Below are 15,039 nucleotides of genomic sequence, written 5' to 3' on the forward strand. Positions count from 1 at the left end.
TATATATATATCATTCGAGCTACAAATGTCCTTTAATATCTAATTCGCTCGAATGATTTATATGAATCACGGTGATGTGATAATTATTCATATATATATATATATATATATATATATATATACATATATATATATATAGATATATATTATATATATATATAATTAATTATATATCAATGTGTGTTTATAATCACGGTTACGTTTGATTTTCGATATCAAAAACATCACGGAAAAACTGAAGCACGGTTGTAGATTCTGACCGCTATTGACATTATTGTTAAATAAGCCTTCTCCAACAACTGATATAAAGTGGTAGAAATTCATCAGGCAAATGGTAGCGGGACTGTACATACGAACTTACCAACGGTTGGGAAACAAGCATTAGCACCTGACAGGTGTTTTTAGGCGGGGTCCTACCGTGGCCACGGTCCTACCCTCAGCGGTGGCAGATCAAATCTTACTTAATCTATTCTATATACCTTGAGGTCCCCAGTTTCCTCTTTCCCTGTCTTTTAAAGTACCTTCCTTAAAATGAAACTCTCGGCATATTTCTTTTGCGATTATTGTATCAAGTTTATTATTCCATTAATCGCAAAACAAATATGGAAGGAGTTTAATCAAAAGGAAGTTTCTTGAATGACATGCGAAAGGGAAATAGGGGTCGCAGGCGTTTTTGTTTATCATTCTAACTGTCACTAACTAGGGTAGGAGGACCCCGCCTACAAACACCTGCCAGGTGTCAAGGTTTGTTTTCCAATCGCTGGTATGTTCGTAATATTGTCCTGCTACCATATACTGCATATTATGAATGTGTAGCCTTTCAGCCGACGGTATGTTCATATGTACTGTCCCGCTATCATGGACTATATTATGAAATTCTACCACGTTGTATCAGTCCTCTGAAGATGGCTTAGTTAGCAAGAAAGCAGACAGACACCAGCCAGGATCTACAACCGTGTTTCATTCTCCCATGTAGTGTTTGATACACATACACATACAATGAACCTCCGAGCATTGCAACTATTGTAATATGATAAAAGATATAAAATGGAAAAGTAAATCCACAATAATATGTCTGATCTTGTTATTTAAAATACAAAGCAGAAAGCTTTCGAAGACCTGCACGGTCCTCCTTGTCAATCTGAATACAATTATTAATAATTGTATTCAGATTGACAAGGAGGACCGTGCAGGTCTTCGAAAGCTTTCTGCTTTGTATTTTAAATAACAAGATCAGACATATTATTGTGGATTTACTTTTCCATTTTATATCTTTTATCATATTACAATAGTTGCAATGCTCGGAGGTTCATTAGATCTAAATAGCAGTACAGTGACACTGCATTAATATAAGTATCGAATCTAAATCTCAGTACTTGAGTGTGCGTGCTGTAAACACAAGACAGGAAATAGCAACGAAGCTTAGCTTAGAATCTACTCGCTGTGTTGAGGCAAACCAATGTTCCGTGTACCAAAACAAGCAAACCAAAGTGTACAATAACAGGATCTCGAAAAAATTGAAGTTTTTTTTATTACACCTGACGCTGCTAAACCAAATATCTTCCCAAACGATATCGTCCTTCTCTAAAGGTGCTTTCAAATTTGCTGCAGTTTGACTCTAGATTAGCAACCTCCATTTTCTGCTCAAATCGTAAGTTTTTAGTGTTAGAATAGTCACGTTGCTCGAAACCTTAGTAAATTTGATCGATCCTCAAGTACTAGCAGGAATAGCGAATATAAATGTCAGTTTTCAGTTCGTTTTTCGTATGAATTTTACCTCCAGTAGCGGCAGAGAGAGAGAGAGAGAGAGAGAGAGAGAGAGAGAGAGAGATAAAAGAACTAAACAATTTACAAGACCACAGAACAAAATGGAGCTGCTGGATCAAACCGAATTAAGATTCAGTCCACGAAACTCAGTATTCCTCATTGACTTGAACATGTGTTTATGAATATAACCCTGAAGAAGTTATGATTTGACGGTACTCATTCTAATAATAATAAAAAAAAGCCAAGAATGCGCCGAAGATTCTCTGGCCCAATCGAGTCTTCTGTACATCGTATAATAACCAAAGCCAACGAAAATAGATCTGTCTTTCGGTGGTCTTGGAAGAATGCTGTATGAGCCGTGGCGCATGAAACTTTAACCTCGGCCCGGTGGTAGCCTGGCCTATATCGTTGCCAGACGTACGATTATGGCTAACCTTATCCTTAAATAAAATAACAACTACTGAGGCTAGAGGGCTGCAATTTCGTTTGTTTGATGATTGAAGGGCGGATGATCAACATACCAATTTGCAGCCCTCTACCCTCGGTAGTTTTTAAGACTTGAGGGCGGACAGACAAAGCCGGTACAGTAGCTTTCTTTTCAGAAAACTAAAAACGACTACATTGAATAACGTTTATATTATACTTGTATCCGTGGGGAGTTTGTCATCGACACTCGGTAATATTGTTTTGAATGACTTCGTTTTGCTGTGGTTTCGTGTCTTCGTTCACGTGGGTAACATGAAAACAAGAAGACGAATAGAACTCGTTAAGTTTACTTTTACTTATTGATTTCTATATTTATTTTCCCTTTTGATGAATCTATAATATTTCCCTGAATTTACTTTTATTTATTGATTTCTATATTTATTTTCCCTTCTGATGAATCCATAACATTTCCCCGAGTTTACTTTTATTTATTGTTTTCTATATTTATTTTTCCTTTTGATGAATCTATAATATTTCATTAAGTTTACTTTTATTTATTGATTTCTATATTTATTTTCCCTTCTGATGATTCCATAATATTTCCCTGAGTTTACTTTTATTTATTGATTTCTATATTGACCGTGTATTAAATTGCAAGACATATAACTATTTCTTTTTAAGGTATCACCCCCCCCCCCCATCCCTCTCCTCTCTCTCTCTCTCTCTCTCTCTCTCTCTCTCTCTCTCTCTCTCTCTCTGTTGAGACTATTGCAAAGAGGGACAGTTTCGATAGTTAGTTATTTTATTGATAAAATATACAACTATTAATACAAATTTGTCCTAAAAGAGACATAATATGAAATATACAAAGTAGACAGTAATCTCTTTTGTTCTTGCAAGTATACATGACATAAAAATAAAAATAAAACATCAAGTACAAATAACATAAACATAAAAGAATATGAAAAAAGTTCCATAGAGTTAAGTAATAGATTTCCTCCTTTTCTGAAGGTGCAGATGCAGACTTGAAGCCATTTTTCGTCAAAGTATCTTTAATTAAGGAAGATACAAAGCACAAGTTATCTTTAATGAAAAAAGATACAAAGCACAAGAAGACAGACGTACGGATAACTTAAACGTATAAGAAACATGAAGACAATATGATTAATGACTTTGTCAATTTGTTTATTCATGACTTGTTGGTATCTTATAATCAGCATTTTTCCCATAAATAGGGATGTTTTTAGGGAAATGAAGGATAATGATCACTGCTACTTTCGTTCTTCAACTGATAAATTAAAGAGGAATGAATATTTTGATGAATTAAATGTATTCATTGTAGGCTACATACATAGATACAGACACAAACTTCAAGAGATATATGCATGAATATTTTTATGCATAAATTAAATTCATTGTACATACATACATACATACACACATACATTCATCCATACATGAATACATTTGCGCACCTCAACAATGTATGCTTGAATATTTTTATAAATAGATTGAAATACATTAAGTCATACACACACTACAAGAAATGTGTATAATATTTTCGAGCATAAATTAGAATTATTGTACATACATACATGCATACATGAATACATACATACATACATACTTCAAGAACTATAAGTATCAATATTTTCATACATAAATTGGATTCATTGTACACCCATTCATACATGAATACATACATACATACATGCATGAATATTTCGTGCATAAATTGAATTCATTGTACATACATTCATACATGAATGCATATATACATACATACAAGCACTTCAAGAACTATATGCATGAGTTTTTCATGCATAAATTGGATTCATTTACTTACATACATACATACAAGCACTTCCAGAACTATATGCATGAATATTTTCTTGTATAAATTGAATTCCTTGACCATACATTCACAGCTGAATACATACGCTCACTTCAAGAACTATAAACTAATTCATTCCTAAAGAAAAGATTAAATGTATAAGATTCTTTATATAGCTGAACACGAAGGAACCAGACAATGGTCCCAAATGACTCCATCTAATAACCCTTATGAAAATTATATTACTTTGAAACTGAGAAGCTGTAGACTACGATAAATACAGTCAGCAGATTCAGTTCAATAAAAAGTAATTTCTTCATTGCGAATTCCTTTATTTTGAGAGGAGTTGCTTCATTGAAATGAAAGTGAAGAACTATAATCAATTAGAGAGATATGTGCATAAATACAAAAAAAATACATTGATGTTACTTTAAAATAAGAAGGTATAGAAAAGGATAAAGATTAGTAAACTAAATACTGTAAAAGATGATATAATCAAAATTATTTCATCAAGGCTTGAGGAAAAAAGAGAAACATTAAGAAAAGCGAGGTATTTTTATGCTTCAGTTTTAAAAGTAAAATTCAATCATTAAAAACATGTCTTCGAGGAATAACAAATGAGAATTCCGAGTTCTCCGAAGTACGTAGCATCTTGAGTGACGTCATACAGTCCTCGAATTCGGACTTTCGCCTCTCCGACTGAAGCTACGAAGCAGCTCCGAATCCTTCGTGCTGAAGGACGCAAATGAGCCCCCAATGCAAAGTCTCCAGGGATCTGAGTTCTCAGATTTCGGAGAAGCCAATCCTTGGAGACGATCCGGTTGGGGATTCCCCAAGAAAGACCAGGAGGCATAAACAAAATCAAACCATAGTGAAAGGTGTCTGTATCTGTATCATTAGTAAAAATGATTTTCCAGTGTGTTATCAACGCATCAGGAGCTTTTATCACTGCTTTCATGCTGCTTATTAGGATCATATTGGCGGGTGGCATCACCTGGAGGACGTCTCTTGAGACGGAGTTCCATTGGTGTGATGTCGCTCGAGAAAATCTGATGGAGTTCAGGAGAGAACACAGAGTGCACCGCATTCTGCATCTTATTCTGAACTTTGTTGGACTTTCTAATCTTATTGGATACGAGGAGCCGACTCTGACCGCCTGCGATGGACCCTTGCGAGCCCTGGTGAGCAACGCCCTCCGAGGTGACCAGGGAATAGCAGCGGCTGAGGAGTTTCTCCGAAGTGTAGACGAATTTGTTTTTTGGCCCAAAATATTCCTGTTTCTTACAACCGCCGCCATTATGACTCTTTGCTTCAAAGAGGCGAAGAAAGTTGTTGGAAAAATTCAAGAGAACTGGATAAATAACGTTGAAGAAGATGAAATTACTCAAGAGGAAGAAGAGGATGGAAGAAAACCGGATGAAAAAATGGAGGAGAGATAAAGAAGAAGTTTTGGAAAATTCCTGACAAGAAGGTTTTCAAGCAAAACGTGAAGCGAGGATACGGACACGAGAGAAGAAGAACAACAGGACATGACCGAAAAGAAAGACGAGGACCGAAAGAGAACAGGGCGGGGAAATGGAAGGAGATGAAAGAAGAGATTTGGAAATTCCGACCAATAAGTTTTCAAGTCAAAACGTCGAAGAAGAGGGAATACGGCCACGAAAAGAGAAGAAAGAAGAACAGGAACATGACCCTCACCAGAAGAACGAAGAACGAACCAGAGAACAGGTCCGAAAAGGAAAGGGAAGGAAGATGAAGGAAGAGGATTTGGAAATTCCTGACCAAGAAGTTTCAAGTCAAAACGTCGAAGAAGAGGATACGGACACGAGAGAAGAAGAAGAACAGGACATGACCGAAAAGAAAGACGAGGACGAAAGAGAACAGGTCGAGGAAATGGAGGAGATGAAAGAAGAGATTTTGGAAATTCCTGACCAAGAAGTTTCAAGTCAAAACGTCGAAGAAGAGGATACGGACACGAGAGAAGAAGAAGAACAGGACATGACCGAAAAGAAAGACGAGGACGAAAGAGAACAGGTCGAGGAAATGGAGGGAGTATGAAAGAAGAGATTTTGGAAATTCCTACCAAGAATTTTCAAGTCAAAACTCGAAGAAGAGGATACGGAACACGAGAGAAGAAGAAGAACAGGATACCGAAAAGAAAGCGAGGACAAAAGAGACAGGTCAGGAAATGAGAGGTAGAAAGAGATGGAAATTCCACCAAGAAGTTTTTCAAGCAAAACGGTCCGAAGAAAGGGATACGGACACGAGAGAAGAAGAAGAACAGACATGACCGAAAAGAAAGACGAGGACGAAAGAGAACAGGTCGAGGAAATGGAGGAGATGAAACGAAGAGATTTTTGGAAATTCCTGACCGAACCAAGAAGTTTCAAGTCAAAACGTCGAAGAAGAGGATACGGACACGAGAGAAGAAGAAGAACAGGACATGACGAAAAGAAAGACGAGACGAAAGAGAACAGGTCGGAGGAAATGGAGGAGATGAAAGAAGAGATTTTGGAAATTCCTGACCAAGATTTCAAGTCAAAACGTTCGAAGAATGAGGATACGGACACGAGAGAAGAAGAAGAACAGGACATGACCGAAAAGAAAGACGAGGACGAAAGAGAACAGGTCGAGGAAATGGAGGAGATGAAAGAAGAGATTTTGGAAATTCCTGACCAAGAAGTTTCAAGTCAAAAACGTCGAAGAGAGGATACGGACACGAGAGAGAAGAAGAGGACATGACCGAAAAGAAAGACGAGGACGAAAGAGAACAGTCGAGGAAATGGAGGAGATGAAAGAAGAGATTTTGGAAATTCCTGACCAAGAAGTTCAAGTCAAAACGTCGAAGAAGAGGATACGGCGAGAGAAAGAAGAAGAACAGGACATGACGAAAAGAAGACGAGGACAAAGAGAACAGGTGAGGAAATGGAGGATGAAAGAAGAGTTTTGGAAATTCCTGACCAGAATTTCGAAGTCGTCGAAGAAGAGGATACGGACACGGAGAAAGAAGAAGAACAGGACATGACCGAAAGAAAGACGAGGAGAAAGACGGTCGAGGAAATGGATGATAAAGAAGAAGATTTTGGAAATTCCTGACCAAGAAGTTTCAAGTCAAAACGTCGAAGAAGAGGATACGGACACGAGAGAAGAGGAAGAACAGGACATGACCGAAAAGAAAGAAGAGGACGAAAGAGAACAGGTCGAAGAAATGGAGGAGAAGGAGGTGAACGAAGACGTTTTGGAAATTTCTGACCTAGAACTTTCAATCCAAACCACTTCAAAGGATGAGGAACCTGAATTTTGCCAAGAAGACACAGTCGACGAGGTCCCCCTTGAGGAGCCCCAAGAGGAATTGGAAGACGTAACCACGAAGGAAAAGAAAGAAGTTAAATTAATCAGCGGAGACCTGTATGAATTCCCGCTGTCGACGAAGGAAAAGCGCATTCTGCGCAAAATATCAGGAGAGGTCCAGGAATTCATTAGATTCTACAACGTCCGCCTCGTCCTTCCCGAAGACGACAAGAAGGAAGTTGGTCATTTGGAGGGCGCTGAAAACCGCGTCGAAATGGCCTTCCTACACGTTCAAGAAATCCTTGACGAATACGAGAGGGAAGGACACGATGTTGAAGATGAAGAAGACCTCGATAAGGAAGTACTTGCTCCCCCTCCTGAGGAATCGGAACAAGAGCCTGAACAGGGATTAAATTTCGCTGAAATCCTCAAGAGGGGTCGCCAGCCTGAGAAGAAGGAGAAAAACCCGACTTTCTTCATCGTGCAGCGCAGAACTTTCCCCGTCATGGAAGAATGGCTGGAAGAGGAAGACGAGCACGAAGACGAAGACGAAAGTTTGGATTTCGAAAGTGATTTAGAAAGTTTAGAGGAGGAAGAAGATTGTGAATTTGAAGAGGAAAGGCACAAGATCATTGTTGGCATATCGCTTCGAGAGGTTCCCGAAGACAATGGCCAGGGAGCCGTTAGAAGACGTTTGCGTAAATCTGTGCCAAGGCTTGTAAACCGTCTTCCTAATGAAGGAAAAGAAGAGACTCAAGAGGAAAGAGTTCCTGTAGCAAAGGAGGAGGAACCAGATCATCAAGAGGAACAAGATCATCAAGAAGAAGAGGAACCACATCATCAAGAGGAACAAGAAGAGGACCAAGCCCCGACTCTAAACAAGGAAGAGGAAAGAGGTTCTCTAGAGGTTCCTCTAGAGGAAAAAGGAGAAGAACATGATCTCACCCTGAAAGAAGAGGACGAACGAAATATCCAGCAGGAAGAAAATGAAGAAATTCCTCCAGAAGAAAAGGAGTGTGGATCACAAGGAACGGAGGAAAAGATTCAGGAAGAACCAGAAAAGATGTCGAATGCTAACATGGCAAAGATTCTTCCTGAACAGAAAAGTACTGCCCCCGTTGCAAACTCAGTAAAAAAATAACTGGCCCTATAGACAACCCTAAACCAACACGGCCTGCAAATAACGGGAAAACAAGACCCACTAGATGCGGACCTCTCATACACTGTGGAGGAAAAAACTTCTCCTTCCAGTGTGAGAAAGACCTGAACTTAGGACAAATCATTGGCAAAGGAGGAAAATTTGCCAAGTTGGCCAGGAAAGACCACGGGGTCGTCATGAACGTCCGCAACGATGGTTCGAAGGTGGTCCAGCTCACAGGACCGAAGAAAAATGTTGAAAAGGTCTACAAGGAAATCAAATTCCGAGTGGATAAAGTTTTCGACATCAGCGACCTGACTCAAGTTTCGAAAGGCTTGTTTGCGGTGGGAAAAGAAGATTTTGTGATGACAGTTGATCAAAAATTCAGGGAGGCCGTATTGGGACCACGCGAGGTAACCCTTCGAAAACTTGTAAGGGAACATGACGTGGCCATCTACCTCCCAGACGAAGATGATGAGCGTCATTACATCAGTATCTTTGGCCCTCTCAAGCAAGCCCAGGAGGCTGGAAGAGTCATATCGAAAATGATTGACGACATTTTGAACTTTTCAACGGAAAATGACCTGAAACTTGTGGGCTTAGATTGGTACCAGTTCGACTTAGGACTTGAGGGCAGACGTCTCCTTCTCGCCCTCAACGGACAAGGAACTAAGGAAGTCAAGAGCCTCTTCAAAGTGAACCTGATTCTGCCGGAAGAAGAAGACAGAAGGGAAATTGGCTATTTAGGAGGAGATCTGAAAGAAGTTAAAAAGGCCTATGACCACCTTCGTCTCCTCCTCGAAGAACTCAGCGTAAGAAGTTGTGACATCACAACTGAAGGACTAAGCAGAATTGGGGCAGGCCAGTACCGTTTGGAAGTGGACGCCCAAAACAAGGGACTTCTGGTCGGCCCAAAAGGAGATAACCTGAGGAGAATTGAGAAGATCAACAATGTCAGGATTATTGTCCACAAGAAAACAGACGGCTTCATCACCATACAAGGCCAGTTGAACTATGTCGAGGACGCCTGTCTAGACATAAGAGAAGCCATGAAGCCCCCTGTGCCCAAAGGAAAGTGCAACACAGGCCAGCAAGGAGGAAGGAATTTCCCTCAGGAGGAAATCCTCCCAGGGTTAACCAGGATAGGAGATCGCCTCTACGGAATCGTCCTAGACAGCGAGGAACGAGCCATGGTCATCGGCCGAGGAGGACAGAACATCAAGAGGCTGGTTAACGAGCACAAAGTCGTCTTCCAAGGCCCCAAGAAGGACGAAACCTCCAACGACTGCACCGTTAGAGGAAATGAGAATGACGTCGTCGATTTCTTTTACGAGGTCCAGGAAATCGTCCAGACCAAAAGAAAGAAAGGACAGGGAGCTCCAGGTAGGACCAGAAGAGGAGCAACTTTGGGAGATTTCTTTTGAGATGAAGGAAGAAAGAAAGTTGGATTTGATGAAGAGCTTCGTATTGGCCCTGGTGTAAGAAACAGGAATAGTGCTAAATTTTGTGTGTATGTTGTGAATATAGAAAAAATAGAAAAGGTGGATAGTGATGTCCCCACCAAAAAAAATATAAAACATAAAATCCAAAAAAATTATAAAACTGAAAAAAATAGTGTTAAGTTCATTAGTGTTAAGGTTTGTTAAGGAAATTGTTTTTTTTAGTGCTGTGATTATAGAAAAAACAGAAAAAGTGGATAGAGATATCCCCACCAAAAAAAATATATAAAAACCAAAATAAAAAAAGTATAAAACAAAAATAAAAAAAATAATTAGTATTAAGTTCTTTAGTGTTAAGTTTTGTAAGGAAAATCATTTTGTTTTTAGTAATGTGATTATGGAAAAAAACAGAAAAGGTGGATAGTGATATCCCAACCAAAAAAAATATAAAACACAAAATCCCCAAAAATGTATAAAACTGAAAAATGAAAAAAATATATTTAGTGTTAAGTGAATTAGTGTAAAAATTTGTTGTGATTAAGGAAAAATAGAAAAGGTGGATAGTGATATCCCCACCCATTTGTGTTTGTGTTCATTTGTGTGAGTGACTTTATCTGCAGATGCCGAGTATAGGATCTGCGAAATATTAAGCCACAAATATGGTGTGCTGTCGAGTTCCTTAAACCTTGGGAAAAACTTTCACCCAAGGAGAATTATGATTTGAAAGTGTCTTCCCCCAGGCACTTGATGATAATTATAATTGCCCTAAGTGTTAGTTCTCCCCAAGATATATGGAATTCGCTGTTATACTGTATTGGCTGATTAATATATATTGCACAAGTAAAAGTAACTTGTGTATGTGACTCACAATTCACACACACACATTATTGAGCTACAAATTTCGCTCAATATCGAGTTCCCGAAACCTTGGGAATAACTTCCACTTGAGGGGAATTATAATAGGCATATGCCTCCCCCCAGGCACTATAAGTGTCCACCCTCCCCCCCCCCCCCCCCCCGACACCGAGTCCCCTAGCCAGTAAGTGTCTCCCCCCAGACACTCGACTGCAACATTCCCCTTGAGTGTCAGTTCTTCCTAAGGTATATAGGGAACAGGACGACCAACTCTCAGGATGAGAGCCAGCAGCTCTTTGGAGGAAGGAGGACCAGCTCTCAGATTGAGAGCCAACAGCTGTTTGGAGGAAGGAGGACCAGGTCTCAGTTTGAGAGCCAGCAGCTCTTTGGAGGAAGGAGGACCAGCTCTCAGTTTGAGAGCCAACAGCTGTTTGGAGGAAGGAGGACCAGCTCTCAGTTTGAGAGCCGACAGCTCTTTGGAGGTAGGAGGACCAGCTCTCAGTCTGAGAGCCAACAGCTGTTTGGAGGAAGGAGGACCAGCTCTCAGTTTGAGAGCCAACAGCTGTTTGGAGGAAGGAGGACCAGCTCTCAGTTTGAGAGCCAACAGCTGTTTGGAAGAAGGCGGACCAGCCCTCAGTTTGAGAGCCAACAGCTGTTTGGAGGGCCACAGGGCCACCAGAATAACCCCGGAAGGCCACCAGAGGGACGCCAGAAGGCCACCAGAGGGATACCAGAGGGATACCAGAAGATGATTCTGTTGGAATAATCTAGAAAACCGGCTCTGCAGAAAGTCAAGTATGCTATGTCCCTTGATGAAGACTTCTAATAGAAGACCTTTGTCAAAGTGGACAAATAGTCGGATATCTAGATCTATTCTTACAGATGTCTTCTTTCTGGTTATTCTGTTGGAATAATCTAGAAGACCGGCTCTGCAGAAAGTCAAGTATGCTATGTCCCTTGATGTAGACTCTTCTAATAGAAGATCTCTGTCAAAGCGGGCATAGTCGGATTTATCTAGATCTATTCTTGCAGATGTCTTCTTCTGGTTATTCGTTGGAATAATCAGAAGACGGTCTGCAGGAAAAAGCAAGGTATGCTATGGTCCCTGTGAGGACTTCTTATAATAGAAGATCTGTCAAAGCGGGGAAAATAGTCGGATATTAGATCTATTCTTGAGATGTCTTCCTTCTGGTTATTCTGTTGGAATGATCTAGAAGACCGGCTCTGCAGAAAGTCAAGTATGCTATGTCCCTTGATGTAGACTCTTATAATAGAAGATCTCTGTCAAAGCGGGCAAATAGTCGGATATCTAGTTCTATTCTTGCAGATATCTTCCTTCTGGATATTCTGTTGGAATAATCTAGAAGACCGGCTTTGCAGAAAGTCAAGTATGTTCTGTCCCTTGATGTAGACCCTTCTAATAGAAGATCTCTATCAAAGCGGGCAAATAGTCGGATATCTAGATCTATTCTTGCAGATGTCTTCCTTCTGGTTATTCTGTTGGAATAATCTAGAAGACCGGCTCTGCAGAAAGTCAAGTATGCTATGTCCCTTGATGTAGACTCTTCTAATAGAAGATCTCTGTCAAAGCGGGCAAATAGTCGGATATCTAGATCTATTCTTGCAGATGTCTTCTTTCTGGTTATTCTGTTGGAATAATCTAGAAGACCGGCTCTGCAGAAAGTTAAGTATGCTGTGTCCCTTGATGCAGACTTCTAATAGAAGATCTCTGTCAAAGCGGGCAAATAGTCGGATATCTAGATCAATTCTTGCAGATGTCTTCCTTCTGGTTATTCTGTTGGAAAAATCTAGAAGACCGGCGCTGCCGAAAATCAAGTATGCTATGTCCCTTGATGAAAACGCTTCTAATAGAAGATCTCTGTCAAAGCGGGCAAAGAGTCGGATATCTAGATCTATTCTTGCAGATAACTTCCTTCTGGTTATTCTGTTGGAATAATCTAGAAAACCGGCTCAGCAGAAGGTTAAGTATGCTATGTCCCTTGAGAGAACCAACAGCTGTTTGGAGGAAGGAGGACCAGCTCTCAGTTTGAGTGCAAACAGCTGTTTGGAGGACCACAGGGCCACCAGAATGACCCTGAAAGGCCACCAGAGGGACGCCAGAAGGCCACCAGAGGGATACCAGAGGGATACCAGAAGATGATTCTGTTGGAATAATCTAGAAGACCGGCTCTGCAGAAAGTCAAGTATGCTATGTCCCTTGATGAAGACTTCTAATAGAAGATCTCTGTCAAAGCGGGCAAATAGTCGGATATCTAGATCTATTCTTGCAGATGTCTTCCTTCTGGTTATTCTGTTGGAATAATCTAGAAGACCGGCTCTGCAGAAAGTCAAGTATGCTATGTCCCTTGATGTAGACTCTTCTAACAGAAGATCTCTGTCAAAGCGGGCAAATAGTCGGATATCTAGATCTATTCTTGCAGATGTCTTCCTTCTGGTTATTCTGTTGGAATAATCTAGAAGACCGGCTCTGCAGAAAGTCAAGTATGCTATGTCCCTTGATGTAGACTCTTCTAATAGAAGATCTCTGTCAAAGCGGGCAAATAGTCGGATATCTACATCCATTCTTGCAGATGTCTTCCTTCTGCTTATTCTGTTGGAATAATCTAGAAGACTGGCTCTGCAGAAAGTCAAGTATACTCTGTCCCTTGATGTAGACTCTTCTAATAGAAGATCTCTGTCAAAGCGGGCAAATAGTCGGATATCTAGATCTATTCATGCAGATGTCTTCCTTCTGGTTATTCTGTTGGAATAATCTAGAAGACCGGCTCTGCAGAAAGTCAAGTATGCTATGTCCCTTGATGTAGACTCTTCTTTCTAATAGAAGATCTCTGTCAAAGCGGGCAAACAGTTGGATATCTAGATCTATTCTTCCAGATATCTTCCTTCTGGTTATTCTGTTGGAATAATCTAGAAGACCGGCTCTGCAGAAAGTTAAGTATGCTGTGTCCCTTGATGCAGACTTCTAATAGAAGATCTCTGTCAAAGCGGGCAAATAGTCGGATATCTATATCCATTCTTGCAGATGTCTTCCTTCTGCTTATTCTGTTGGAATAATCTAGAAGACTGGCTCTGCAGAAAGTCAAGTATACTCTGTCCCTTGATGTAGACTCTTCTAATAGAAGATCTCTGTCAAAGCGGGCAAATAGTCGGATATCTAGATCTATTCTTGCAGATATCTTCCTTCTGGTTATTCTGTTGGAATAATCTAGAAGACCGGCTCTGCAGAAAGTTAAGTATGCTGTGTCCCTTGATGCAGACTTCTAATAGAAGATCTCTGTCAAAGCGGGCAAATAGTCGGATATCTAGATCAATTCTTGCAGATGTCTTCCTTCTGGTTATTCTGTTGGAAAAATCTAGAAGACCGGCTCTGCCGAAAATCTAGTATGCTATGTCCCTTGATGAAAACGCTTCTAATAGAAGATCTCTGTCAAAGCGGGCAAAGAGTCGGATATCTAGATCTATTCTTGCAGATAACTTCCTTCTGGTTATTCTGTTGGAATAATCTAGAAAACCGGCTCAGCAGAAGGTTAAGTATGCTATGTCCCTTGAGAGAACCAACAGCTGTTTGGAGGAAGGAGGACCAGCTCTCAGTTTGAGTGCAAACAGCTGTTTGGAGGACCACAGGGCCACCAGAATGTCCCCGGAAGGCCACCAGAGGGACGCCAGAAGGCCACCAGAGGGATACCAGAGGGATACCTGAAGATGATTCTGTTGGAATAATCTAGAATACCGGCTCTGCAGAAAGTCAAGTATGCTATGTCCCTTGATGAAGACTTCTAATAGAAGACCTTTGTCAAAGCGGGCAAATAGTCGGATATCAAGATCTATTCTTGCAGATATCTTCGTTCTGGTTATTCTGTTGGAATAATCTAGAAGACCGGCTCTGCAGAAAGTCAAGTATGCTAAGTCCTTGATAAGACTCTTAAATAGAAGATCTCTGTCAAAGCGGGCAAATAATTCGGATATCTAGATTCTATTCATGCAGATATCTTCCTTCTGGTTATTCTGTTGGAATAATCTAGAAGACCGGCTCTGCAGAAAGTCAAGTATGCTCTCTCCTTTGATGAAGACTTCTAATAGAAGACCTTTGTCAAAGCGGGCAAATAGTTGGATATCAAGATCTATTCTTACAGATGTCTTCTTGCTGGTTATTCTGTTGATATAATCTAGAAGACCGGCTCTGCAGAAAGTCAAGTATGCTTATGGTCCCTTGATGTCGACTCTTCTAATAGGTCAAGATCTCTGTCAAAAATCGGGCAAATAGTCGG

General features: G+C 40.3%; 1 protein-coding gene across 1 annotated transcript; it reads left to right on the forward strand.

Annotated features, from left to right (window-relative positions):
- Positions 1-5,602: 5,602 nt before the first annotated feature.
- On the forward strand, positions 5,603-10,418 carry LOC135212662 (trichohyalin-like). The gene is made up of 3 exons (XM_064246341.1): positions 5,603-6,079; positions 6,281-6,716; positions 7,060-10,418. The coding sequence occupies exons 1-3, from the start codon at positions 5,603-5,605 to the stop codon at positions 8,457-8,459; spliced, it is 2,313 nt and encodes a 770-aa protein (XP_064102411.1). The 3' UTR covers positions 8,460-10,418.
- The last annotated feature ends 4,621 nt before the right edge of the window (positions 10,419-15,039 follow it).

Source organism: Macrobrachium nipponense, chromosome 11 (genome assembly GCF_015104395.2).
Source record: "Macrobrachium nipponense isolate FS-2020 chromosome 11, ASM1510439v2, whole genome shotgun sequence".
Lineage (NCBI taxonomy): Eukaryota > Metazoa > Arthropoda > Malacostraca > Decapoda > Palaemonidae > Macrobrachium > Macrobrachium nipponense.

Bases quoted from the DNA above. Each gene is read 5' to 3' on its own strand.
- LOC135212662 (XM_064246341.1), top strand. From the start codon at position 5,603: ATGGAAGGAGATGAAAGAAGAGATTTGGAAATTCCGACCAATAAGTTT. The intron at 6,080-6,280 runs GTATGAAAGAAG...GTCCGAAGAAAG, and splicing joins AGGTCGAGGAAATGGAGGGA to GGATACGGACACGAGAGAAG. The intron at 6,717-7,059 runs GTCAAAAACGTC...CATGACCGAAAG, and splicing joins TCCTGACCAAGAAGTTTCAA to AAAGACGAGGAGAAAGACGG.